Raw genomic sequence first — 25,189 nt, 5'->3', positions numbered from 1 at the left:
GCGGTATTGAGCCCTTTGTACTGTTGATTAGGAAACGCTCATTTTGCTTCGACTTGTTCGGTCGTTGACGTACGTTTACGCAGAAGAGGACAAAGAGCTGCAATGGACGGGTAAAATGTCTTCAATTGTGGACGCATACGTTTGAACGCTCGCGTGTCAGTAATGCATGAGACAAATCTGAAGTGACGCTGTATTGCGTTATTGATTTAACATTATGCTAATTGTTAGCCGAGCGGTAAATCATGATAATGTGCTGTTACAGGACCTGCTGACAGCTAGCTAAACCTAAGGTCCCACCATGAACTGGGCTAGTTTCATGAGGTATTGCTTGTATTTGTAATTTGATTTCCAGAGCGATATTACAGGGAAGTATAATTTACTAAGCTCTGGCGCTTTAATACTTTGGTGGCGTTTTGTTAGAGGGTCGCAATTGATTTCCATTTTAGCCACATTAGTCGCAGGCTCACAGTAAGGTGTAACAGAGGGCGTATACTTTATGAAATAGCTTTATTCTGTAGTGATTAGATCTTTACGAACTATAAACATTTTTATTGTTGCTGGCCTGAAAATAATGAAATCATACGTTAAACGTGTTGAATGACAAGTAAAGTAATAAACAAAAACAAAACGATCGAAGTTTTTAGGTTCAGGTCAACAAGATGAATTGAATTACACACATTTACATAATAGGTATATATTATATTGTTTAATGCACATGTATGTGTTGTGACTTATTTATCTACTCTCTTTTCTTTATCAATGCATTCTTCACTTTTGCAGTGATGTTGCGGTTGGTGTGAAGGCAAGCATCCTTATTTACTATCTGAACCTTTTGACTGCTACAAATTATACTGAGCAATAATGATGTGCCTGAGTGATTTGGTTACTGCTATACAGATACAAATTGTTAAATTAAGTTATGTTGATGAAAGCCTTTGTGTTTTTTTTGTTTTCTGCACCAGAGAGGCTCAGATGAGCTCAATATGTACAGTAGCAGCCCTAACACAATGACTGGTAAGAAAACGTTTTTGTTTTCTTCTCAAATTTAAAACATATTGTTTGGTAGACAAATGCTGTTCGGGATTGTTTTTAAAGAAACGTTTTACTCTGTAAAGCAGGCAAGACAGTTATATAGAAAATTTCATACACAAGGCAACTCAATGTGCTTCACACAAGCAAAGACACAACAAGCATTTACAAACACAACAGTTAATGACATTCAAAAGCAAAGCAGAGAAAACAAAAGTTACAAAATGATTAGAATGTACTTTGACCACATTGAAACACATTAACAAAAAACAATTAAATGTAAAGAAATAAAAGTGTGTTTCAAAAATATATAAAATGAAAAAAAAAATTAAGTTATTTAGAGGACCTTGATCAAAGGTTTGAGGAAATAGCAACGTTTTTAACCAGGATTTAAAAGCATTTACCAGAGGTGGGCATTTTACTAAAGTTTGCAGGTCTGTCGGTCGCCATCTGTCTGCAGCCCGCGTACCCATCTGTCATTCCGTCTGTTTTTCAAGCTGGACAAAACTGTAATCGTCTCTCTATCAACATAATCGTCTATCAACACCCCAAGATTTTGGCTTGGGTCTTTGGTTTCTAAAGACAGTGACTCCAGGTGTTTTCTAACAGCAATCCTATTTTCTTTATTGCAGAAAACCATTACCTCTATGTGGTTTTGGGCCTTGTCTACACATACCCGGGGTTTTTGCAAACGGCGGATATTAGCCTGCGGTTAGCCCTATCATCCACACATCCCCGGAGTTTTTTCATTGAAACCGCAAAACTCCAGCCACAGTGGAGTTTTGGGGATATCCTCAGAGCCGTGTTTGCCTGTGGACAGTTAGACCTGGAGATTTACGTCGTCACTGTGCGACAAAAATGCTCTGACGTCACTTGTGCGACTTGTCTTTTCAAGAGAGTCAACATGGATGCCCGCGGAGCTGCGTCGGTTATAGCCGTTCTCAAGGCACTTTTTGCGTACTTATTTGTCCGCAACCAACTACTGCTTCTCGTTGAAAGGTTTAAAAGCAGTTCTGACGTCTTGTCGGTCGGTCCACACGAACGAGCCTGGCGCCGTGTTTTCGGTTTTGTAGAAGTGGCGTCAAAAGGACGGAAGTTCCTTCTGAATGGACAGTATTTGGCTTACTACTGCCGCCTAGAGGCTTGGCATGCGTTTGTAAACGCAATTCCACGGTGTAGTGTAGCTACGTTTTTAACAAACAAGGATGTGTATTCCAACACAGAGTGGGGGAGAAATATTTGGTTGTTTAAAAAAAGCCCGGCTACATGTAGAGAAGGCCTTGGTTTAGCTGAAGGGAACTTTGGTTCATTCAAGTTGTTAATTTGCTGTAGACAGTGATACCATATGTTGATTAAACTGCTGTCTTTTGAAGACATTGATAGATATAGCTGTGTGTCATCTGCATAACTGTGATAGCCAACATTCGTTCTGAAGCATTTTTGTTCAAGGACTGACCCTTGAGGTACCCCACGTCATGGCCTTTCGATCAGATTCAAAACTTCCAGTAGTCACAAAGTAACTCCTTTCCTCTAAATAGGAGATAAACCAGTTTAGGACGGTTCCATTTAATCCCACCCAAGTTTACAACCTGTTCAACAGTATGTTATGATAATTTGTATCAAATGCTGCACTGAGATCCAATAAGACTGCGCCGACACCTTCTCTGGGTCAGTGGTCAATCTTATGTCATTTAGTACTTTTTAATAAGAGCTCTTTTTGTAATGTGATGAAGTCGGGATCCTGATTAGACATTGTAGCAATTGAAATTAAATTGCTTAAGTTTATTTCATTGCACTGTTCTGTATTACTACTTTTGGTTAAAGTGCAGGCATTATTATGTGTGTACTCAGCAAACGGCAGTGACACTAAGAAACAGCGTCTGGATGAGTCACCTCCATCCAGAGTTCTTCACATCAGAAAACTTCCCAATGAAGTCTCAGAGACAGAAGTCATTGCACTGGGACTTCCCTTTGGAAAAGTGACCAATATATTGATGCTGAAGGGTAAAAACCAGGTATACACTATAACATGTGGCAAGTAAAATTAACTGATTTGTGATTCACCGATAACATTTTTCCTCCAAGGCATTTCTGGAGCTCAGTACAGCAGAAGCTGCCATTACGATGGTGAACTACTTCTCAGCTGTTACACCACAGGTCTGAAAAGCGTTCATGTGAATTGCTCTTAGACTTGGTGACGTAATGAATATACAGTATTCAGATTTTGCTCGGCAATACTGAATGCATTTTATAATCTCTGGATTTTCTTTAGGTCAGAAATAGTCCTGTCTTTATCCAGTACTCTAACCATAAGGAACTGAAAACAGACTCTGCGCTAAACCAGGTATTCAGTTGTTAGTAAAAACACCAGCTCTCAGAATAACCAGGCTTAATCTGATGTTGGATTTTTCTTTTATGTTCTTCCAGAGAGCCCAGGCAGTGCTACAGGCGGTCTCAGCAGTTCAAGATGGGAGTTCTCCATCCTCTGACCATGGGGTTCTGGACCTTGCTCCACCTCCCAGCCCTGTCCTGCGTATTATAATAGACAACATGTTTTATCCCGTGACTCTAGATGTTCTGCAACAGGTATTACATTTCAAACCAGTGGTCCCACACACATTTCAACCCTGATAATCTCAGTAGTAAACAGAGTAACTGAGATCAAATCACTTTCACAAGCATTGGTGACATCAATTTTGTGTCCTTCCATTGAAAACAGTGCTTTCAAATTTGTAGTTAGCCATTTATGTAAAAACCGAAAAAAGAATGACCGCAAAATGCATGCCATTAACTCGCATGCCTCATGAACAAATTGAATTTGCCGGGATAACATATCAGATGTAGGGGATAAAAAACAGAGGAAATAACCCCCCACCAAGGCCGCCCCCCACCAACCCAACCACCCCCAAGCGTCGTGGCGTCTGAATGCGCCGTCTGTTTGGCGTAGTGGCCACCATCGTAGTGTCGTAACCCGTCTGTAAGCGTCTTGGGGGCGTTTACGCATGTTGAATCGGCGTCGCCAGTCGTTACATTTGATCACACTGATTGGCTGTTAGCTAGCAAATCAGCGCTCGGAGCACCAACAGGAAGTGACAAATGCGCATAAACAGTGAGCAAGGCTTCGCTGCCTTAATCTTCTTACAAGTATAAGAGCAAGGGTTGACAATTGAAGTATTTCACAATACCGTGTCAAGAACGTGATGGTTTACTTCACGTGGGAGGTCATCGTGAGCGAAGAATATAGCTGAATGCATTGTTTACGTTTTTATAATCCGCCTCCGGCCAACAGCTTTCCGGTTGGATTTTTCTAACACGGAGAAATAGTGACTACCGCCGCCGATGGTATGGAAGGGTATTACATCTTATGCATGCGCAGAAGGCACTTTAATGGTCAGCGTCGCTGTCTGTCGTTGCGGTGTATTTTTCCTGCGTGACGTGCCGACAGCCGGCCGGACGCCACAGGGGGTAAGCGTCTGTCACTGTTGGCCGATGTCGTTTTGGTCTATCTAGACCATAACATACTGTATGCATCCCCTTTTATTTATTTTTTTTGTTTTTAATGTCACAGAAGTTTTAATAGTAAAATATGAAAACAAAGTATGTTTTTCCTTATACTTTTGGTTACTGGTATATTATCTCAATTCATCCTTAGAGGTTCAATTGTTGTTCTTTTGGTGACAGTTTTTTGATTGATGTTTGTCTTTATAGATTTTAACGACACTGTTAGAAAATACTAAATTGCTTATGTTGTTTTTAAAATATTTTTCAGATATTCAGTAAGTTTGGGACTGTCATGAAGATAATTACCTTCACAAAGAACAACCAATTTCAAGCACTTCTGCAGTTCAGTGATCCTGTCAACGCCCAGCAGGCTAAACTGGTAGGTCTTATATATGTTAAAACTTAACGTAACCAGTAGCACAGGAAGGTAGCAAATTGTGTGCACTTAGTAAGTTTGCTTGTCATTCACACATTGCATTATGAACATATGAGTCACTTGGTCCTTGGCCAAAACAGAGCATAGTTTCTAAATGTAGAGTGATTAATTGTAGTCCTTAAAATACATAATAACCGGATGTACTGTCCCTTCTCATTGTTCTCCAGGTTTCATTTGTCAATCATATTATAGAGACTACACAGTAGTTTTCTATGACGGTAATCTAGCTAAACTTTTGAGAGGAGTGTTCTAACAAGACGCTGAGCGATTTCAGGAAGATATTGAATTGTGATTTTTCGGACAAATTCAGATCTGAATACAATACAATACAATATTAGTTTTTCCCCCAAATCAATCTTCAGGGCAATATTCAATTTTATTCATGTTCAATAATATTAACAGTTACAAATATGACAGAAACTTCCATCAAAACGTTCAAGGGTATTACTCTAATAATGTAGGGAACTAACAACTGAAAAGAAAGAGGTTAAATTGCAACCATTGCATTGTTTGGGGGTTCAATGGCCAGCCGCGCACACATCTTGTCTTGTGTGGTCTTATGGGCCAATGCCATTCCCCATGTCGTTACAAAAAGCATTATAGCCTATTAGTTTTAAATAGTTATAGTAATATTGAGTTAAAAACACAACTACACATTTATATGCACTATCCAAAAATGACATTTAATTTCATATTAGGTCAATATGCGCTGCAGAGGTTTTTTTTGTTGTTTCTTTTAATGCTAATGTTGAAAGCGACACCATTGCCATTTTTAGACACCACGAGATACCGTATCACTGCCCAACCGTAACCCTATGAGAATTTTAACGGAAATAGGTCACTCAGTACTTATAGTCCAGTGTAACAATGGTGAAGCCTCACACATCCTGGATGGAGACGTGATGTTCAAGTAAAGGAGTTCCCTGCCTTTGACATGCTAGCGCCAGTTAGCATATCAGATCCTCGGTATTGCACTTAAGTTAAAATCAAGCAAGTAAAATATGGATGAATCTGCTAAAAAGATAAAGAAGTCCTAAGTGGTTGTTCAACGATAATGTATGCACTGCAACAGAGTATTAATTCACTTGCATTGTATAAACATTGAATGAAGGCTAATGTAGGCAATGTGTATAAACAATACTGCTTTGGGGTAGCACCTAATGCAAATAAGCATTTAAAATGCGCAGGCGGAGGAGAAACTGCACATTACGCTATATAACGATGTACACAAAAACTGTTAACTGTTATGTATTCATTTTTTTAAAAAAAGGTTTAAAACAAAATCAATGATTATCAATATTGACTGACTATTGATTGCTCCAAATGATAAGCGTTAGGAAGATCTAGTTTGTTGAACACGGTGGCTTGGCTTAGGGTCTCAAAGGAGGGGTCGACGAGGAGAAGTTGATACGTATTCTTAATGGTGATATTTAGTCCTTTGAAGTCCATACATGGTCGTAGAGTCTTGTCATCTTTAGTCACAAAGAAGAATCCAGCCCTAAAATGAGAGGACGGATGAGTCCGGCAGCCAATCTTGAATCTTCTTTTGCCCGGCGGCCTCATTCCACCCACTCCCAAGATGCCTAATATCCTGAACTCTATGGCATAGTCTGCAGCTGGCTGAGACCCCTTATGTAATGACATTAGCTGTGCTGATGGTGAATCCATTTGACCTGTATTTGTGCAAATGGAACAGGCAACGGTTGGAAATGAGATGTAAATGGCTTGATTCAGTGGGGGAAGACAGACCTCTCAGAGGCGGCCAACGCGGCCGGCAGTGCACCGAAAAGTCCACCCCGCCATGCTCAACCCAAGCATGCTAGGAAGTGGGAGGCTTCACCATCGCTACAATCTACTTCATAAAGTGAATTTATTTGGCTTGGCGGCTGGCAAATCTCGCCTGCTTCCAGACCCAAAAATATGTTTTTAGTGTGTGTGAAGGTCTGCATGAGTGGGTGACATCATGACGTCGGTGTGCGGACAATGCTGCGTTCAAGAGCGCCATGGAAAATCAACAACTCTTCTACTTCCGCACACACGTCACAACTTCAGTGCTTCAGAAACAAAACATGGCACAGTTAGAGTTCACGCGAATCCAAATCGGTCCATACCTAAAAAAGAACCTTTAAAAAGTCTTCCTTACCCATCCCTATCCGAGACTCTTGGTTCAATCAAAGTTGTTTGGGCCCTTTGACGACAGAAAGAATACATATTTTCAAGCCACAGAAACAAGTCACCCTTGCGTGGTCGGCACAGACGCACAACAGTTTGCAAGGACTGTTTAACTGTACACTAACACTGTGCTCTCTTTTGCCTCCTTCTTCCACAGTCTCTTGATGGGCAGAACATCTATAATTCATGCTGTACTTTGAGAATCGATTTCAGTAAACTGGTCAATCTGAACGTCAAATACAACAATGATAAGAGTCGAGATTACACTCGACCGGACCTACCTACCGGAGACGGAGATTCAAACAAGGATCATTCTTTATTGGGTAATTACAACAATTACAGTTGTGTATCTGCTGTACCCCACATCCATTTACATTTACATGCAAGGTAAATCGTCATACACCATGTCCATCAACACAGCAGGTTAGTTTCTTCCTCTAAGGATGAACAATGCAGAAGTAAAGACATACACATCCAAAATCTTGCTAGGGCATCTTAGATGAGTTGTGTTGTTATTATTTCTTGATGTATAGATTTTTATATGTTCTTTTTAAGTCTGCACAATAAATGGAACTCAAATCGAATTGAATTGCAATGTAGTAGAATGCAATTTGGAAAGTGCAAAAGCTGTCTTTTTTTTTTCTTTTTAAATGCGCCATTTCTGTTAGTTGCTGTATGTGTGTATATATATGTGATGAGTTTTCACAAAATCAGGATTATGTCTCCAAAAATTAAGATATTGATGTACAGTGGTACCTCTGCTTACAAACGTCTCTTCATACGAAATTTTCAAGTTACAAAACGCATCAACAGGAAAATACTGCCTCTTGTTACGAAAGAAATTTCAGTTTACGAAAGGTAAAAGTATGGGCCGCTACTCGCAGCTCCGGAGTATCCTGAACGCAACATACTCATAGCTGCTCTGCCATTGGCTATTACCTAGCATCTTCCTGGCATCCCATTGGCTAAGAGGGACTTCTTCCTTATGTGTCTATGTGTGTACATATACAGGTACATAAATATATATTTGATAGATATGTCTGTGCAGCGTCCTCGTCATTCGCCCCTCGGGCATGGGGTGTTCCGATAATTTTACGTGAATTAGAAACGAGGTAAAGAAAAAAAGGAGATAATCGTTTTTTTTTTTGTCCATACAAACAAAGCAAGAGATAATAGAAATGTATGAAAAAGGGATGCGTTTGGTCGATCTCGCCAAAGAATATGACCGTATCGACAGTCGCCACGTTATTAAATCAGTTGTTTACAAAACGCCAAGCAAAAACCACTTCTGAGAGAGAACATGAACCAAAGAGGGCAAAAAGCGATGAGGACAGCAATTAAAAGGTAAATGACCATCATTTTTATTCTTTACTCTATTTTTTGTTTTTTTACATTATGCACAACTCATTTATTGCGCAATAATCGAATTGTAACATGTATTTGTCACATGTTTTGATGCATTTTTATGCTTTATAAAACATTTATGTCTGAATATTGGGGGGCTTGGAACGCATGAGGGCATTTACATGGAAAACACGTCTCTACTTTCAAAATGTTCTACTTAAGAAATTTCTGCCAGAACCAATTAATTTCGTAAGTAGAGGTACCACTGTATTGTAATTCTAACCTTAATTCCCTTTAACGCATTAAAATGCCTGGCTCAACATCTCCCCAAAACCCAAGGTCGTCTTTGGAATCACCCTCTTAAATGTGAGTTTCTCCCAGAAATTCAACACCTACAAAATAATTGATGTCTCGGCACCTGTAGCAGATTGAATCATAATTCCAAAAGAATTGAGATCTTTGACTTGTGGCTTTCACACAGGCCCGATTTTATTCTTATTTACTGTTTCAATCGAAGATGTAAAAATAGTGTCAGTGCAAGAGAAGCACTATTTTTAATTGAAGCAGAACATCAGTCCTTAAAGAGGAAGTCAACTCAACATATTTTTTTCAGGAATATGTACTATGCAAGCAAGCTAGTTGAAACAAGGCATTCTGATGAATATTGCGTTTGTGGAATAAGAGTTAATCCACCCGTTTTCAGCCATCTCTGGGGGCAGCCATTTTGTCACTTCTGTCGACTGAAAATGACATCACAACTGCTCAGGGCTCTGGTAAGGACCAATCACGGTTGACCTGTTGTTTTCTGAAGCTGAGCCGTGATTGGTCGTTACCTGAGCCCTGAGCAGTTGTGATGTCATTTTCAGTCGACAGAAGTGACAAAATGGCCAATCCCTAAAATGGCTAAAAAGGAGTGGATTTTGCTGCTTAACTCATATTCCACAAACGCGCTATTAATTAGAATGCCGTATTTCAACTACCTGTAGCTGGCCTGCATAGAACGTATTCTTGAAAAAAAAAATGTGTTTGGGTTGATCTCCCCTTAAGGCGTTTAATTTTCGGCATTGTTACACTATGCTAGCTTTTCTGTCAAAGCTGGGATGGGGATTGCTCAGCCTGGTGTCTCTTTTTAATGACTACCATCTGTGCTTAATTCTATCACTGTTTTTGGTCCAATTCTGCATGTGTGCTTTCTTGAAGGTACCCCATCTGGAGCGCTGGCATCATACTCAACTGGGGCAGGTTATTCATCCTCTCTCTCCCTCTCTCAGGGTGCAGGTACCTCCAGTATAATTTTGTTGTCAATATACTTTTTGATGATGATGTTTTTTTATCTTTCCTAGACCAGAGCCTTCAAAACTGTACTATATTTACTCAATTACTGATGCAAAATACATCCAGTAGTATAATGTGTAATATTATTGTTAGTGAATGTTCACTTTGAAATACATGAAGCTCAACATTTTATTCGTATGACCATTCATAGTTTTATGGTGTTGTATGACATGTTTGAGAAGACCTTTATATGTTCTGCTTGCTAACAGGAGCCATTAGCCCTTTGAGCGCCGCGGCAGCTGCGGCAGCTGCTGCAGGACGCGTTGCCCTGTCGGGGTCCGGAGTTTCTGGAGTTCTGTTGGCATCAAACCTGAATGAAGAGGTACATTAACCATACACATTCTCTCGAGTGCTAATACTACTTAATGTATCTCTTTGTTAGTGTTAGTATATGGCACAGGGTAGGGTAAAATATTGTCTTCCAATTTTTAGTATTTTCATGAATATACTGTACCAATACAAATTAAAATTAGATACAAGACAAATTTTATACTATTTCTGAACACTAGCATGCATGTACTTTGTACCTAGATTTCTGTGAGTCAATTTTCTATCAGCCCTAAAAAAAATTCTACATTGTTATATCTCTAACAAAATCTCTTCTTTGAATTACCTTTCTGTCCGAGACTATTTCTTTCTACTATTTCAATCCATCTTTGTTCATTTTCCTATTGACGGCTCCTTTATAGTGGAGTTATGGATTTCACATTTCTGTCCCCATTTGTCAACGTCTTCGTGCACCTGCGGTGTTCATCGCCGCCTAGTGACAAATCGGCACATGGTAGCATGGATTGCTTGAATAGTGGAACCTCTAAGGTTGAACGCAACCTGCTCCAGGGTCAAACTGTCCTCATCGTAAAATTGTTGTTGTTGTTGTTACAATTTGACATTAACAATATTGGTCATAAAAGTGTTTAACCACTGGCAACACTAAAACGTAAAACTTTAATAACACAGCAATAGTAGGAAGGTGAATCACACTGCGGGCACTCATAATGGATCAGACTTTTTATCAAAGTGTAAATAAGTTAAATGTTCAACCTCTTAACTCTTGTGAGTGGCAATGTGTTTAGGAAAGTGCTCTTTTTTCACCTCCTTCTCCACCCCATGTTGAGGCTGATATAACTTTCTTTGAATTACCGATAGTACAACCACTGGCCTTCAATTTGAGAGTTTTTACTGTACCCGAAACACCTGTACAGTGGTACCTCTACTTACGAAATTAATTGGTTAATTGTAAGTAGAGACGTGTTTTCCATGTAAATATGTTCCAAGCCCCCAAATATTCAGACATAAATGTTTTATAAAGCATAAAAATGCATCAAAACATGTAACAAATACATGTTACAATTCGATTATTGCACAATAAATGAAAGTTGTGCATAATGTAAAAAAACAAAGAATAGAGTAAAGAATAAAAATGATGGTCGTGTCCCTTTTAATTGCGCTCATCGCTTTTTGCCCTCTTTAGTTCATGTTCTCTCTCAGAAGTGGTTTTTGCCTGGCGTTTTGTAAAGAACTGATTTAATAACGTGGCGACTGTCGATACGGTCATATTCTTTGGCGAGATCAACCAAACGCATCCCTTTTTCATACTTTTCTATTATCTCTTGCTTTGTTTGTATGGACAAAAAAAAAAGATGTTCTCCTTTCTTTCTTTTCCTCGTTTCTAATACGAGTAAAACTATATCACGTAAAACTATGGGAACACCTCATGGCCCGAGGGGCGAATGACGAGGACGCTGCATAGACAAATCTATCACATATACATCGATGTACCTGTCTATCTACACACATAGACACATAAGGTAGAGGTCCCTCTTAGCCAATGGGATGCCAGGAAGATGCTAGGTAATAGCCAATGACAGAGCAGCTATGAGTATGTTGCGTTCAGGAAACTCTGGAGCTGCGAGTAGCAGCCCATACTGTATTTTTACCTTTCGTATCCTGAAATTTCTTTCAAGAGGAAATATTTTCCGTTTCGTACCATGAAAATTTCGTATGAAGAGATATTCGTAAGTAGAGGTACCACTGTATAAGTGTTCAGTTTTTGTTTTGCAGTCATTTCAGTTTCAGTTGGATTATTTTTCTGCTCTTAAATGCCCCCATAAACAACTGTGGTTATTGTTTTAATTTAACCTAATTAACACTAAATAAAGCAATAGTGACCTTAAAGTGGAAGGCAACCCAAACATATTTTTTTCAATAATATGTTAGATGCAGGCCCACTGGCTGAAACCCGGCATTCTGATAAATATTGCATTTGTGGAATAAGACTTAATCCACCCGTTTTTAGCCATCTCACAGGGCGGCCATCTTGTCAATTCTGTCGACTGAAAATGACATTACAGATGCTCAGGTAATGACCAATCATTGCTCAGCTTCAGAAAAAAGGTGAGCTGTGATTGGTCGTTACCTGAGCTCTGAGCAACTGTGATGTCATTTTCAGTCGATAGAAGTGACAAAATGGCCGCCCTCAATGATGGCTAAAAACGGGTGGATTAAGTCTTATTCCACAAACGCAATATTTATCAAAATGCCTTGTTTCAACTAGTGGGCCTGCATAGAACATATTCTTTTGAAAAAAATGTTTGTGTTGACTTCCACTTTAAATGACAAATTGTATTCATTCTCTCATCTTATTTTGCAAAACAATAGCGCCGACATGCCATATGCATTGACATCTATCATACAGCTCTATTGTTGGCTTGTTGATAGTGACCTTGACCTTTTGGAAATGGCAAAAAAATCCCAAGAAAAAATTTCAAACAGGAGTTTGTGTTCTTCACAGACTGTCCTTCAAAAGACATTTAATTGTTGTTTGTCAAAAACAAGAATGAAGTAACTAATTTCTTTCTTACAATTTAGCTTCCTTTTTCATCCCCTTTACTGTAAACTACAGTGTTAGTTGTCCTCGGCATTGTAATTGTCAATACTGGAAAATCTAAACCCAAGCCCATGAACATGACCATGAATGGATAAAAAATGTACTGTGGGTGAGGCTGTCATTCCCAGATAGGTCTGTTGTGGTGGAAGCCAGAACCTTGTTTTTGTAAAAATATAAGAATTAATTTCTTAGCAAGCATTCTGTATTTACCAGTCATTTAATTGTTACCGTTTATATTTGAAAACAGAAAGTACTTATCTTGTTCTTTATAAATTGTATCGTTGTCTTTGTCTTTCATGATTGTCACCTGCCAATCAATGTCCTGATACTGACTTCCACTTGATGTATTACTGCCCCCTTTTGGTTTCATCTGTTGCATCCATCTTTCATTCATGTCCAGTATTTATTTCCTCTTGTTAAGTTCCAAGTTCTTTTCCTACACTGGTTATTCAGCAGTATGTGTGTGCGCGCACGCCTGGGGATTTTGTTTGTGTGCGCGTGTGTGTCTGTTGCGAATCAAGCCAGCACTCATTCACTCCGTTGATGTTCCACTGATGCTGTTTACTGACCTCTGCTTTGGTTTTTGTCCTCCTCTCCTTTCTCCTTTCCCTGCCTCCTTTCTTTCCTCTGCTCCTCCCCTTCAACCACATGTTGTGTTTATTTGTCCCTCCTTATTACCCTGCATCCTTTAACGTTGTATGTTTACCCCATTTTTATTTGTCATTGATTTCCCTTCTTTTTGTAATCTGGTCCCACCCAACGTGTGCCATTGTTGACCTCTCCCCAAACAATCTTTGCTCCAATCGTCATCATCATGGAAACCATCATCTCCCCCTCGTCCAATGCTGGGTGGTCTGATCTCTACCTTCGTCTCTCCTCTTCTTCCTCCTCTGCTCCTCCTCTTCCTGTCCTCTACTCTGCGGTCTCTCTCTGTAAAGATGGTCACGCCTCAAAGTCTCTTTACCCTCTTCGGTATGTTCAATCTCTACTTTTCAGTCTGTTTATCTCTCTCTGTTTATCCAGTTTGCTCTACTTTTTCTTCAGTGATATCATGGACAATGTTGTTTCTCGTCATCTCTCAATCGTGATGTACCTTTTTTCATAATATTCCCTGCACACTCGACGTTAGAAGATTAGCAATTCTAAAGGTGGGCTGGTGGCCTTATCTATTACCTAATGACAACAAAGACACCTAAATCACAAATGTGTTGAGCAACTATACTGGAGCAGGTTCGCACACAGATCTTTGTGTCGAATAACTACTCCGGAAAGTGTTTACACGTACAGTGGCCGCCCAGATATTAGCAGTTAGGCACCTGCGGATTCATGGATTTGGAGATTTTATTTTGCAATTTTTTTTTTTCAACCACTTTTTTTTTCGTGGAAAATTTTTATTTATTATTAATATATCGTGGCTGTCCTGTGCAAAACACTTATGTCCAATTTTGTAATTAAAAAAATGTTCATGATGTGTATATATATATATATATCTCCCCCAAAGCATTTTCCCTCTGTGTCTGCACCTCAACACTGTACTTACATTATTGTTCTCAGTGTCCAAACAAATAACTTTTTCATGCCTCATCGTTGTGCCATTTTACCCAACCAGCATACTGGAGTTACATATACATACCTGTGAGTGAAATACAGTGAACCCCTGCTCCTCGCAGGGATAAGGACCAGAACGGCCAGTCAATAGTGAAAATCTGCATATATTTAACACCCACTAGAATGTATTGTAGAAAAAAAATACAGATTCTTCAAAAAATGCTGATGGACCTCCCAATAAAAACAGGGATGCCCCCCGCCCTAAAATCCTATTAAAAATATTTAAAGATATTGAAAATCTGAGTAGAGGAATCCGAATGTGCCGAACCGCAAGTATGTGGCTGTCCACTGTACATTTTTTGTTCTGTGTATAACTGCAAAATATTTACTCTGTATATTACGTTACACTCCTCATGGCATTTTGGCGCGCAAGCTTTTTGCTTCAGTCTTAAGTTGTTACGCCCAGTTGTCACATCAGATGATTGGTTTGTTTGTTCTGATCAGAAAAGATTCATCGATCACACAGGCCACCACGTTCAGTTAGACTGTTATTGTTAAATCTTTTGTCAGTCTTTTGAATTGATTGTATGAAAGAAGTGCTTTTCGATTTCCTATCTCCATTCAAACAGTGAAACTGTGCAGTTGGATCTTGTTCCAAACGGAATGTTCTTACAATCCTAATGACTGTCAACCAGCCGTTATTACATTTTTGTCCTCTTAAACTATTGCTGTACGTCCATGTCATCCTGCGTTCATTCTCCAAGGTTCCTACTCAGCTTTTTCTGCTTTGTCAGTGCACATCTGTGCTTTTAAAAGGGCATTTTCCTCTTTCAACATTCATCATAATATATTGTCAAAGCTCCTCTGTTTTATTTTACACCCACATGCTAAATAAGTCATGGTTGACAGTCCTAATATTGTTACAAGTGTTGTATTCAAGTGGCAGTCATATGGGAAGAGCCTGTCCTTTCTGATCCTTTGTCTCTCTAGCACTAACTGAATTCCTTCCATCCTTCACACTTCTTTTTTTTTTTTTTTTTTTATCTACGTCGGCTCCTCCTCTCCTGCTCTGTCTTTTCTGTCCTCATGCTCTCCTACACCTTGTGCTCTCTCTATCTGTCTCTCTCTCTCTCCCTGTCTTGGTCCACCTCTCTCTCTCCCTCTCTCTCTCTCTCTCTCTCTCTCTCTTTGTGTCTCCTTATGTTTAGGTGTCTATGGTGACGTGCAGCGGGTGAAGATCCTCTACAATAAAAAGGACAGTGCTCTGATACAGTTATCTGATGGTAACCAGGCTCAGCTGGGTGAGTTTTTGTGTTCCAGGCAATCTTAATGTTAATGTTAATGAAGGAAAAACACACATGTTCACTGAAATAACTTTAGTTTGACAAGTCATAATAAATGTTAATGAGTATTTAGCCAATGTTAATCAGAAATTATTTTTGGAATTCTGGTTAAATATATATATATGTTTTTAAACTAACATATGAAACAGTTCTGGACAACAATGATGGTACTCCTAGAAAAGATTTTGACCACCGATGACCAGGACACCTTGGTTCAGCATGTCCCTAAACCCGATGGTCCAATTATTTTCAAAGAGGGCACCACAGTCAAAACAACAACGGGAGCCTTCCATTGTGAATGGCTCTACCTGTCCAATTTGCATCACAGCTGCCTTCAGATTTGTAATCAGTCACTCGGCCTATTTAAAGAGTGACAAGTAGCAAGGCTCGAAAGAATTTTCTTTCTTTGAGGAGCACTTTGTGACTCAATGACTTCATTTGAGGAACACCTTTTTTCTAGTTTTGTGGAGCAGGTTTTTTTTATCTAGATAATCCCAGCAACCTGAAGCAAGGGTTTTATTAAAATATATATATATATGACAACATAATGAATGAACAGCTGTTATTGTTTTTTTTATTTAATCAGCGGTTTTTATTTCTTAAATTTACACTATGTATAGCAACAAACTGTATTTTCATGTCTATAAGCAAAGCTAAATTGATTTAAAAAAAAAAAAAGTACATTCGCTTTGCAAACCTCAAAAGTCAAGAGCAATACTCAGGACTCTATTGTGAAAACAAACAGGTCAAATCACTGATATAAATATTTTATAGTTTGTTCATTTTTTGTCCTTAAATGTCCCGTATATTCAACTCTTGCAAATACAGAAAACTGCAATCTACCGATCCTGTAATATAAGATGCTTTTAGTAAAGCTTTGGATGGCGATCGATTGTCAATAACGACGGACACAGACGGGTTGGCAGCTCAATGTCTTTTGCTTGTATACTTGCTCGAACATACATTGCTGGTTCTTAAACAGTGATAGCACATGACAGCGCTCCTAATGGAGACTCTCGGTACTACACATGACAGATCCTAGATCAGATGAAGCGTCAATCTCAGAACAAGCGGCAATCACTCCACCTGTCATGTTAGGACTTCTCTGTGGCTGCGCAAAATGACAGAAGACTGCTAGAGTCAGTCAAAAGCAGCCAGAAATATCCATAGAAAAAATAAATTTGGTGAGTCACACTCCTCTTTTATATTTCAGATTTCTTACACCCGTTTTTTGAGCCAAATTGTGGTTTCATGAGGTAACATATCTTCGCTGTCCTGTGAAAAACACTGTCCAATTTTTTTCATTTTTTCTTATTTTTACGTGAATCTGGTTTCAGCATTAGCGTGAAAATTGGGGGGGAAAAAATCCAAAATTCATACATCATGCTCACACCACTGTGGCACCTGTCCCTTATTTAGGAGTGAGAAAGTTGGCAACCCTAGTACTACACTAAACGCAGGCCAAGGGATGTGAAGGAAAGAGTTGTCTAAGGAGATTAGAAAGAAAATGATAGACAAGCAAGTTAAAGGCTATAAAACCATCTCCAAGCAGTTTGAAAGTGGACATCATTCCCACAGCGGTCGCTGCTCGGGCCCTAACAATATCCCCTCACATGGAGTTTCTCTGCCCATGACTTGGCCGCTAGACTGTGCAAAGACCTGCCTTTCACAGAAACACTATCTTGCCAAAGCAAATAGGTCATTCAAAGCTTGCGTATACTGTAGCACAGACTAGGTTTATCTAGCTTCTGATAACCAGCTCATATTCGATTGTTCAAAGCCACACTAATTGACAAGTGTAATTTGGAAGCATTTTACAAAAGTGAAACAGCCAATCAGTAAACCTGGGTGGGGTGAACAGTGGTCATTTGCATCACACGACTGCCTCCTGAAAACAAGCTAATTTGAGTTAGACTAGAAAAATAGGTTGAAAAGTGGGATATAATTATTTATGCTTGGGATATTTTGATAAAAGTATGTCACAGACATAGCATTAAGAAACCTGGGCTCTGTTTTAAGTTGGGAAAAAATAAACAGAAGATTATACTCAATGTATACTGTCTATAAAGTGGGGCAAAAAAGTATAGTCACCCACCACTTGTACAAGTTCTCCCAATTAAAAGTATGAGAGAGGCCTGTAATTTTCGTCATAGGTATACCTCATGAAAAGTGAAAGGAGAAAAAAATCCACAAAACAATTTATTTGCAAATGATGGTGGAAAATAAGTATTTGGTCAACTACAAACAAGCAACATTTCAGGCTCTCATAAACCTGTAACTTCTTTTGTAAGAGGCTCCTCTGTCCTCCACTCGCTTACCTGTATTAATAACATCTCTTTGAACCCGTTATCAGTATAAAAGATACCAATCCGCAACCACAAACAGTCACACTCTAAACTCCACTATGGACAAATCACCTGATGGGTAATCAGGTGATTTGTTTATTTTCTTATTTTTTTTAAAGGTCATAATTTCAGCAACAGTATAATCCTGAAGTACAAAAATACTGCCAAATGGAGCATGGACTATTACAACAACTGTTAAATCAGGTGCTAATAAGTACTGGTCCATTTTCCTTATGTTGTCACCACTCAATGACAAAAATCCGATTTTGTGTGTGTGTGTGTGTGTGTAGACCCAGATTTACCTACTCACGTCTCTACTTGTCTCGCTTTGTCTGTAGCCATGAGCCACCTGAATGGTCAGAAGGTGTTTGGTAAAGTGATGAGAGTGACACTGTCCAAACATCAAACTGTGGCTCTGCCCAGGGAAGGGCTGGACGACCAGCTCCTAACGAAAGGTGAGAGCACAGTGGTCACACATGGTGACACTCCAGCTTCATACAATAGTCACTGATCCCAGAACCTGTGAATACACACTTAAAATTCACTTTTTTTTCCCAGATTTTTCTGGCTCTCCACTACATCGCTTCAAGAAACCAGGATCCAAAAACTTTCAGAACATCTTTCCTCCCTCTGCAACGCTTCATCTCTCCAACATCCGGTAGCTCCCCCAGAATGCAGCATTCTTTCTGTATTCGCCTACATTTGGTACAACTGCACAATCGAATGAGACCAATACGAGAGCCGTACAAAATATTCACACATATTTATTTTATTTGTATTTCACATGCTGTCCCCGATCTAATAGTTGAGAATGCCTTTTCTTAACAATTAGAGGATGTGGTGGGATACATAATGGTCTATTTAGGACCATGCATTCGTAGATTTTGTAAAGGATGTCACTATAGAGTGCAGGTGTACCTAATATTGTGGCTTGAGGGTGTTTGGTTAAATTGTGTTTGTGTGCAGCAGTGTTGTCGTCCTGTCTAAAACACTTTGTCTTTGTCCAGGGACGGCATCGGAGAGGACGACCTGCGTCTCTTGTTCTCCAATAGTGGGGGGGCGGTCAAGGCCTTCAAGTTCTTCCAGTAAGAAGCACTAGAATTTCAATCACTAACTTCCATACTATGGGGAGAGAATTGTGCCAAAATTAGTCACACAAATACATCTGCGATTTTCATGTGTTTTTCAGATCCACAAATACCTTTGTGATTTTCACTCGTGCTTTTCAGGTTGACAAATGTATTCATGATTTTTACGTTTTTCCCATCTTGTTGTGTGGGCATTTGTAAATATTCAGTTCTGCGTGTGAATTGCCGAATGTGCGTTTAGTCTCAGATATTCATAAATGGCATTTTAAATATGGACAAAATATGTGCATAGTGCAAAAAGTATATTCCTTTAATATATTTAACTTTTGACAAGAACAAAAGGTTTGAAGCAAACTGCAAAATAACCACATACTGTAATTTTTTATTCCAGTGTAAAGGTCCCTCTTGCATAAAAATTACCATTTTTAAGGACGGCACAAAACTGCTGAATAGCAACAAACATGAAGTGCAAGAAATCATTTTGTTCTTTTTTTTTTTTTTTTTTTTTTTTTTCACAAAAATCAACAAATTTTTTATATTATTGGGGTAGTATGTTTGTCTCCAACTATCCTCAAGCTTGCACTACACTATTCACATTCGCTGGGTGTCAAAACATTTTAAAAGTGGCGAGTCTCGGCTGTTGTTTATGGAGTGATTCAAAATATGAATTGCCGTTGCATGATGCGGCGATGTCAAAGTACAGCCTATTAAATGCACAGAAGCTTTCACATATAGTAAAAAAAAAATCCATTTACGGGTTTAAGAAAGTCGCCCGTCCTGAAGACAATACATTGTATATTATACAGCACACATATTTTGTCGTACAACAATTTTTAACCATAGCGTATAGCTGTCACTTTCAACCTGGAATAACAAAAATTGGTGTTACCTCATTAGACATATAGTAATGACATCAACATTTCAAGAGTGTGGGATGATTATGCGTAACTGCCCCTACGAAAAAAGTCTCAAAACTTATTGAAGGCACCTTGTATACTGTATTTTTATGACTTTGGCAATGGCCAGTGAGCGACTCATCTAAAACCAGGAAATGGGCTTGTGCGGCGGCATTCCTTACTGCGGCGCTGTCGGCCAATCAGATGACAGCGACGACATGTCCCCACTTGGCCCCAGACATCATCAAAATCATCCCCACTTCATGACGCTGTCACCATCATACTTCAGTGTAGGGATGGTATTGATCAGGTGGTGAGCGGTGCTTGGTTTCCTCGAAACATGACACCTGGCACTCTTGCCAAAGAGTTCCATCTTTGTCTCATCAGACCAGAGAATTTTCTTTCCCGTGGCCTGAGAGTCCTTCAGGTACCTTTGGCAAAATGCAGGCAGGCTGCCATATGCCTTTTACTAAGCAGTGGTCACTCTACCATACTGAACTGATTGGCGGAGTGCTGCAGAGATGGTTGTCCTTCTAGAAGATGATTGAAACATTAAAGTATGATAAATGTGAAGAAAAAAATGAAATCCAGGAGGCAAAGGCTTATTCACAGATGTGTGGCTGATGCATACAAACCCTTGGAACGCATCCCAGTCCATGTGTTCCCCCCCCCCCATTTACTGTATGTTGCCAAGACACTTGTCAATTAAACTATGCGGCGTAAATCCAGCCGTAAAGCTCGTTTTGATAAGAACATCACATTTTAATCTGTGCTCCTCCTCCTCCTCCAGGGACCGTAAGATGGCCTTGATCCAGATGTCGTCAGTCGAGGAGGCCATCCAGACGCTGATGGATCTTCATAATTACGACATGGGCGGGAATCACCACCTCAAAGTTTCCTTCTCAAAGTCCACCATCTAAACCTCACAGCCGACTTGAAAGTGCCGCACTGAACAAGGAGGTTGCTGTCATTGTACATTGTCAAAAACCACACCAAGGGTGTTCAATTCAAGGTTTCTTCAGTTTCTTGACCAGTCGAAGGCCAGAAGTTTGTCTACATAATTAAAAGTCAATGCTAGTGATGTGGTGGTGCCTGCCTTGCCGGTGCCCTTCTCCTTCCTAAGGTGTGATCCAGCATCACGTCAACAGTTTGAGCCAGCCCTGCAATCGGAGTAGAGGCCAATGCCCACTGTCCTTCTCTTTCTGGTCTTTGAGTCTCTTTTAAGTAAACGGTGAGATTGTGGTCATGTTGCCACTTGAACAACTTCTCTACCACCAACTGTTTCTTTAGACACAGGTAGCGCTCAACATTTAGACATGTCGGCATTGCAAATGAATACATGAATGAATTGTTTCTGGATGGAGGTCTTTCTGTTAATCTCACGAACAACCGCAGTCTAAAAGAGAACTAAAATGGGAATACAGTACACGTGAGTTACACGAATTATGGAATTAACTTGACATGTAGCTGTAATGTTTTGTTCAAGTCTGTGGGTAAAACTGTTGTGGACAAGGTTTCAACACGTGTTCATGGTCTTGGTCTCTGATTTTAGAGGAGACTATTTAGATCAAAGTACATGTGCCTTTAGTCTGTTTGGATACAGCATTACACTTGAGTACTGATTATTTTAACAGATTATTTTACCATTCATATTTCTCCATCTACCGTTATGAAATGCATTACTTAGTTTCACAAGGGTTTTTTTTTTTTGTTAAAATCGAGTATTTGTGTTTTTTCATCTTAGGTTGTCTTGTCAGTTTTATTTTAGCTCATCTGGTTCTCAAGTGTGAATCCAGGTTTCAGTTTAGGGGATTGTACCATTTTATACTTAATTTCAATTTGTGAAAAGAGCTCAGATTAGCACAAATTATCATTATTATTCTTTTTTTTAACCAGCAATTGGAGTTAAATTGTGTCGTGTCTGTTTTCACACCAGGATGACTATCCTTCCTATCTTGGCTGTCAATAAATTGATCTCTGCTCTTTCTCCTTTCTCTTTGCACCACTCGTCCCTCCGTTGACTGAAGTGTTTACAACTCATTTTGGAGGACAAGCTATTTTACAGCTTTATAACAATATAAACATTTAAGGGCAAAATAATTCTCCTATCTAACAAAATGGAGCTGTCCAATTAAAAGTGACTGGAATGCCCAAGTCATTTCGTTGTGTTTTTACAACGTTAGATCAAATTTTAGAGATGCAAATGTTATCGGACACACTTTTCTAAGTGCGTGCGTGTTAACTTGTCTTAATCTAACAAAAGATAAAATTTCATTATGATTAACCATTGCCAAGTTGGCGGCACGTTGGTCGACTCACGTCGGCACGTCCGCCTCACAGTTCAGAGGTCGTGGGTTCGATCCCGGCTCCGGCCTCCCTGTGTGGAGTTTGCATGTTCTCCCCGTGCCTGCGTGGGTTTCCTCCGGGTACTCCGGTTTCCTCCCACATTCCAAAAACATGCATGGTAAGTTGATTGGACTCTCTAAATTGCCCCTGGGTGTGATTGTGAGTGCGGATGTTTGTCTCTGTGTGCCCTGCGATTGGCTGGCAACCAATTCAGGGTGTCCCCGGCCTACTGCCCGTAGACAGCTGGGATAGGCTCCAGCACGCCCTGCGACCCTTGTGAGGGTAAGCGGTATCGATAATGGATGGATGGACCATATCTACAACGCGTTTCACCGTAAAATGTAAGCATTATGAATGAAACCTTGTACGCACCCAAACCTGACGTGACCTTTGCATTTAGCACAGGTGGAACCGTGATCACTCTAAAGGGGTACCGCTTGCTCAAGACTGAGCACGTGACCTAGACCATCATAAACCGTGCAAGGGAGGCAACTAGGCAATGCTCCTTCATCTCCATCTTTTGTCCCTATCCTAGTCTCATTAAATGCTGCCCAAGTGACACCTTTTTAGTAGTGACCCATGAGCGACAAAGAGTACACTGACCTTTCTTATGAAAAATAGATGTGCTCCTGTAGCTGCTGCATAATTCTGGCTGGCATGAAAGTGCACTTCCTTGATGATCCACAAGAGGTCACCGTGAGGTTAATGACCACTTCAGATCAGGCGTTACTCTTGAGTCTACGCCTCTAACCCGAACGAAGAAAAAATAACATGGGAGGAAAATGCATAACATAATTATTTGTATCTACATATTATCAGCGCAAGCCGGTTTATAGTTAATATTGTGCTATCTGTATCAGTCTTGGCCCTGTTTTACGTGTGTTTAATCATAAAAGCTCCAATATCACTTGACTAACAAACGTGCTGAATGAAAGAGGATCGATTTTCAGGGAGAGAGCGACTGCATAAACAATGAGATCATCAGACAACTGTCGCCTCATGAAGATCAGATGGTCAATGGAGTGCCTTTCTGCCAGGTTTAGATCTATCTATCTATCTATCTATCTATCTATATCTATCTATCTATCTATCTATCTATCTATCTATCTATCTATCTATCTATCTATCTATCCACCCATCCATCCATCCATCCATCTCTCTCTCTCTCTCTCTCTCTCTCTCTCTCTCTCTCTTTCTCTCTATCAACCACCAAATATAATTTCTTGTCGTTTTCTTATGGCTTGTATCGGGTCACTTGTCGCTAAGCAGAATTTGAGGAGTGCAACCAATTGTCCTCAGGTTGTTTTAAAATTTGCATATACCAGCCACACCCAGTGGGCTGCTTAAATGGCAAACTGTAGGGTGACATCAACGCTTTCCCGGACAGTCAGCAGGGACTCAGTCAGACACACTAACAGGAACGCACATACACGATGGGCAGCGCATTTGGTACATGGGCCTTCAGTGGGCCCGATTTAATCTACCACTTAATAGTACAACTATAACATTGCAATATAAACTACGGTACATACTGGGATCAAAATTCACCCTTGGAATATTCATCGACAGTATGTGTGTGTGTCTGATTTTAGGAATGGGGGGGGGGGGGGGGGTATCTTGATGGCGGCCGCCATGTGCCTAAACGTAAACATTGACAGAGGGGTGGGGGTTCGCCTGGCCCTGAAATGGGCCTGCCGTTTAGGATTCTCCCAAAATTCCCGGTGGCCACCACATCCCTCATCAATCATCAATACTACCCATATCGCTACTGACATCCCACACCCCCCCCACATCTTTGAGCTCTGTTGTATTTTTTTTTTTGACATCATCGATGGCCATCTCACTGTCTTTGGGAGGAAAATTTGAAATCAACCTGTAAATGGCTATAGAAATAGACAATTGCTCATAGGTTGTTCTGCACTGCTGAGTCTGAAGGCTCTGGGCAGACTTACAATGGCATTGCAACACGAAGAGGCAGAAATCTGGTTGGACAAAAATATACATAGTAACATAATATACTCGGAGCAGTTCAAATAAGAGAAATGCTATCAAATGAAGAGAATAGATAGTCAAGAATGAATAAATACAACTTCATGGAACTAATGTTAGAATTTAGAATGTAACTGTAGGTCGAAGTACACCCTAGACTGGCCACCACTCGCCAGTCAATCACATACACACATTCACACTTGGGGATGATTTTGTGTCTTACATTAACATAACATGCATGTTATTACGTAAACATGGTGACAAAAAAAATGTAGATGTTGAAATTAAAATCAATGTCCTGCTAATCGAATGAAAAAAAAATCTGTATTTTTTTTCAAATTACATGGCTTCTGTCAAAACTGTGGAAGTTTCCGCTGTGCTGTAATAACTGATGATAAGTAAAGACGGGTGATTGACTGCCTCTCGCCCAAAAAGTCATCTTAGAAAGACTCCAGCTCATCCGAGATCCCACAAAGAGCAAACACTGAATGGTGGATGGACTTAGTAAAGACATTACTGGCTAACTCAGGCCTATGACCCATGTTACCATGGTAACCATCCGTTTCCAGCTGTTAGTCTGCATCATTTGGGTGGCAGTAGCTTATCTTGAAGGACTTTAGCTTTTGCAACAGGAGATTCACAGTTTGAGGCCTGGCAACTAGATGTGATCTGCTTCTTGACTGCTGTCAAGATGCCTTTGAGCAAGGCGCCAAACCGCCAGGCCTCTTCTCTAACCCCAGCTCAAGAGGCTCGGCATTTGCTCATTCTGAAGTCACTCCTTGCACAGCAATGTACGCCTGCATGTGTGTGATCTGCTCCTCTGTGTAGTGTGCAATACAAATACAGCATGGTGAAATATGAATTCTCCCTTGAGGGATTCTAATCAGTATAATAAATGAAATTAAAAGTGAATTAAAATGAAATTACACC

The 25,189-nt window shown here is 39.9% G+C and overlaps 1 protein-coding gene across 3 annotated transcripts; it reads left to right on the top strand.

Annotated features, from left to right (window-relative positions):
- Positions 1-17: 17 nt before the first annotated feature.
- On the top strand, positions 18-21,910 carry LOC147140448 (polypyrimidine tract-binding protein 2-like). Of its 3 annotated transcripts, XM_086042699.1 has the most exons (18): positions 124-321; positions 781-802; positions 963-1,014; positions 2,881-2,957; positions 3,000-3,044; positions 3,115-3,186; positions 3,302-3,373; positions 3,457-3,615; positions 4,799-4,909; positions 7,296-7,461; positions 9,683-9,760; positions 10,027-10,139; positions 13,643-13,676; positions 15,461-15,553; positions 18,279-18,395; positions 18,499-18,598; positions 18,948-19,025; positions 20,715-21,910. In XM_086042699.1, the coding sequence occupies exons 1-18, from the start codon at positions 299-301 to the stop codon at positions 20,842-20,844; spliced, it is 1,542 nt and encodes a 513-aa protein (XP_085898825.1). In that variant the 5' UTR covers positions 124-298; the 3' UTR covers positions 20,845-21,910. The 3 variants fall into 3 exon arrangements, with proteins under 3 accessions (XP_085898824.1, XP_085898825.1, XP_085898823.1); XM_086042698.1 differs by lacking the exon at positions 124-321 and adding an exon at positions 18-110 and having other exon boundaries at positions 2,881-3,044; XM_086042697.1 differs by having other exon boundaries at positions 2,881-3,044.
- Positions 21,911-25,189: the final 3,279 nt, after the last annotated feature.

This window comes from Filicampus tigris, chromosome 10, assembly GCF_054856515.1.
Source record: "Filicampus tigris isolate MCC_2025a chromosome 10, RoL_Ftig_1.0, whole genome shotgun sequence".
Classification (NCBI taxonomy): domain Eukaryota; kingdom Metazoa; phylum Chordata; class Actinopteri; order Syngnathiformes; family Syngnathidae; genus Filicampus; species Filicampus tigris.
The sequence above is the reverse complement of the archived record's forward strand: the minus strand, read 5'-3'. Positions and strand labels throughout refer to the sequence as shown.

What these genes read in the sequence shown, in the direction of transcription:
- LOC147140448 (XM_086042697.1), top strand. Translation starts at nt 299, where the DNA reads ATGAACTGGGCTAGTTTCATGAG. An exon ending in TGGTAACCAGGCTCAGCTGG is followed by an intron (nt 15,554 to 18,278) that starts GTGAGTTTTTGT and finishes CTTTGTCTGTAG; the next exon opens with CCATGAGCCACCTGAATGGT. An exon ending in CTTCATCTCTCCAACATCCG is followed by an intron (nt 18,599 to 18,947) that starts GTAGCTCCCCCA and finishes GTCTTTGTCCAG; the next exon opens with GGACGGCATCGGAGAGGACG.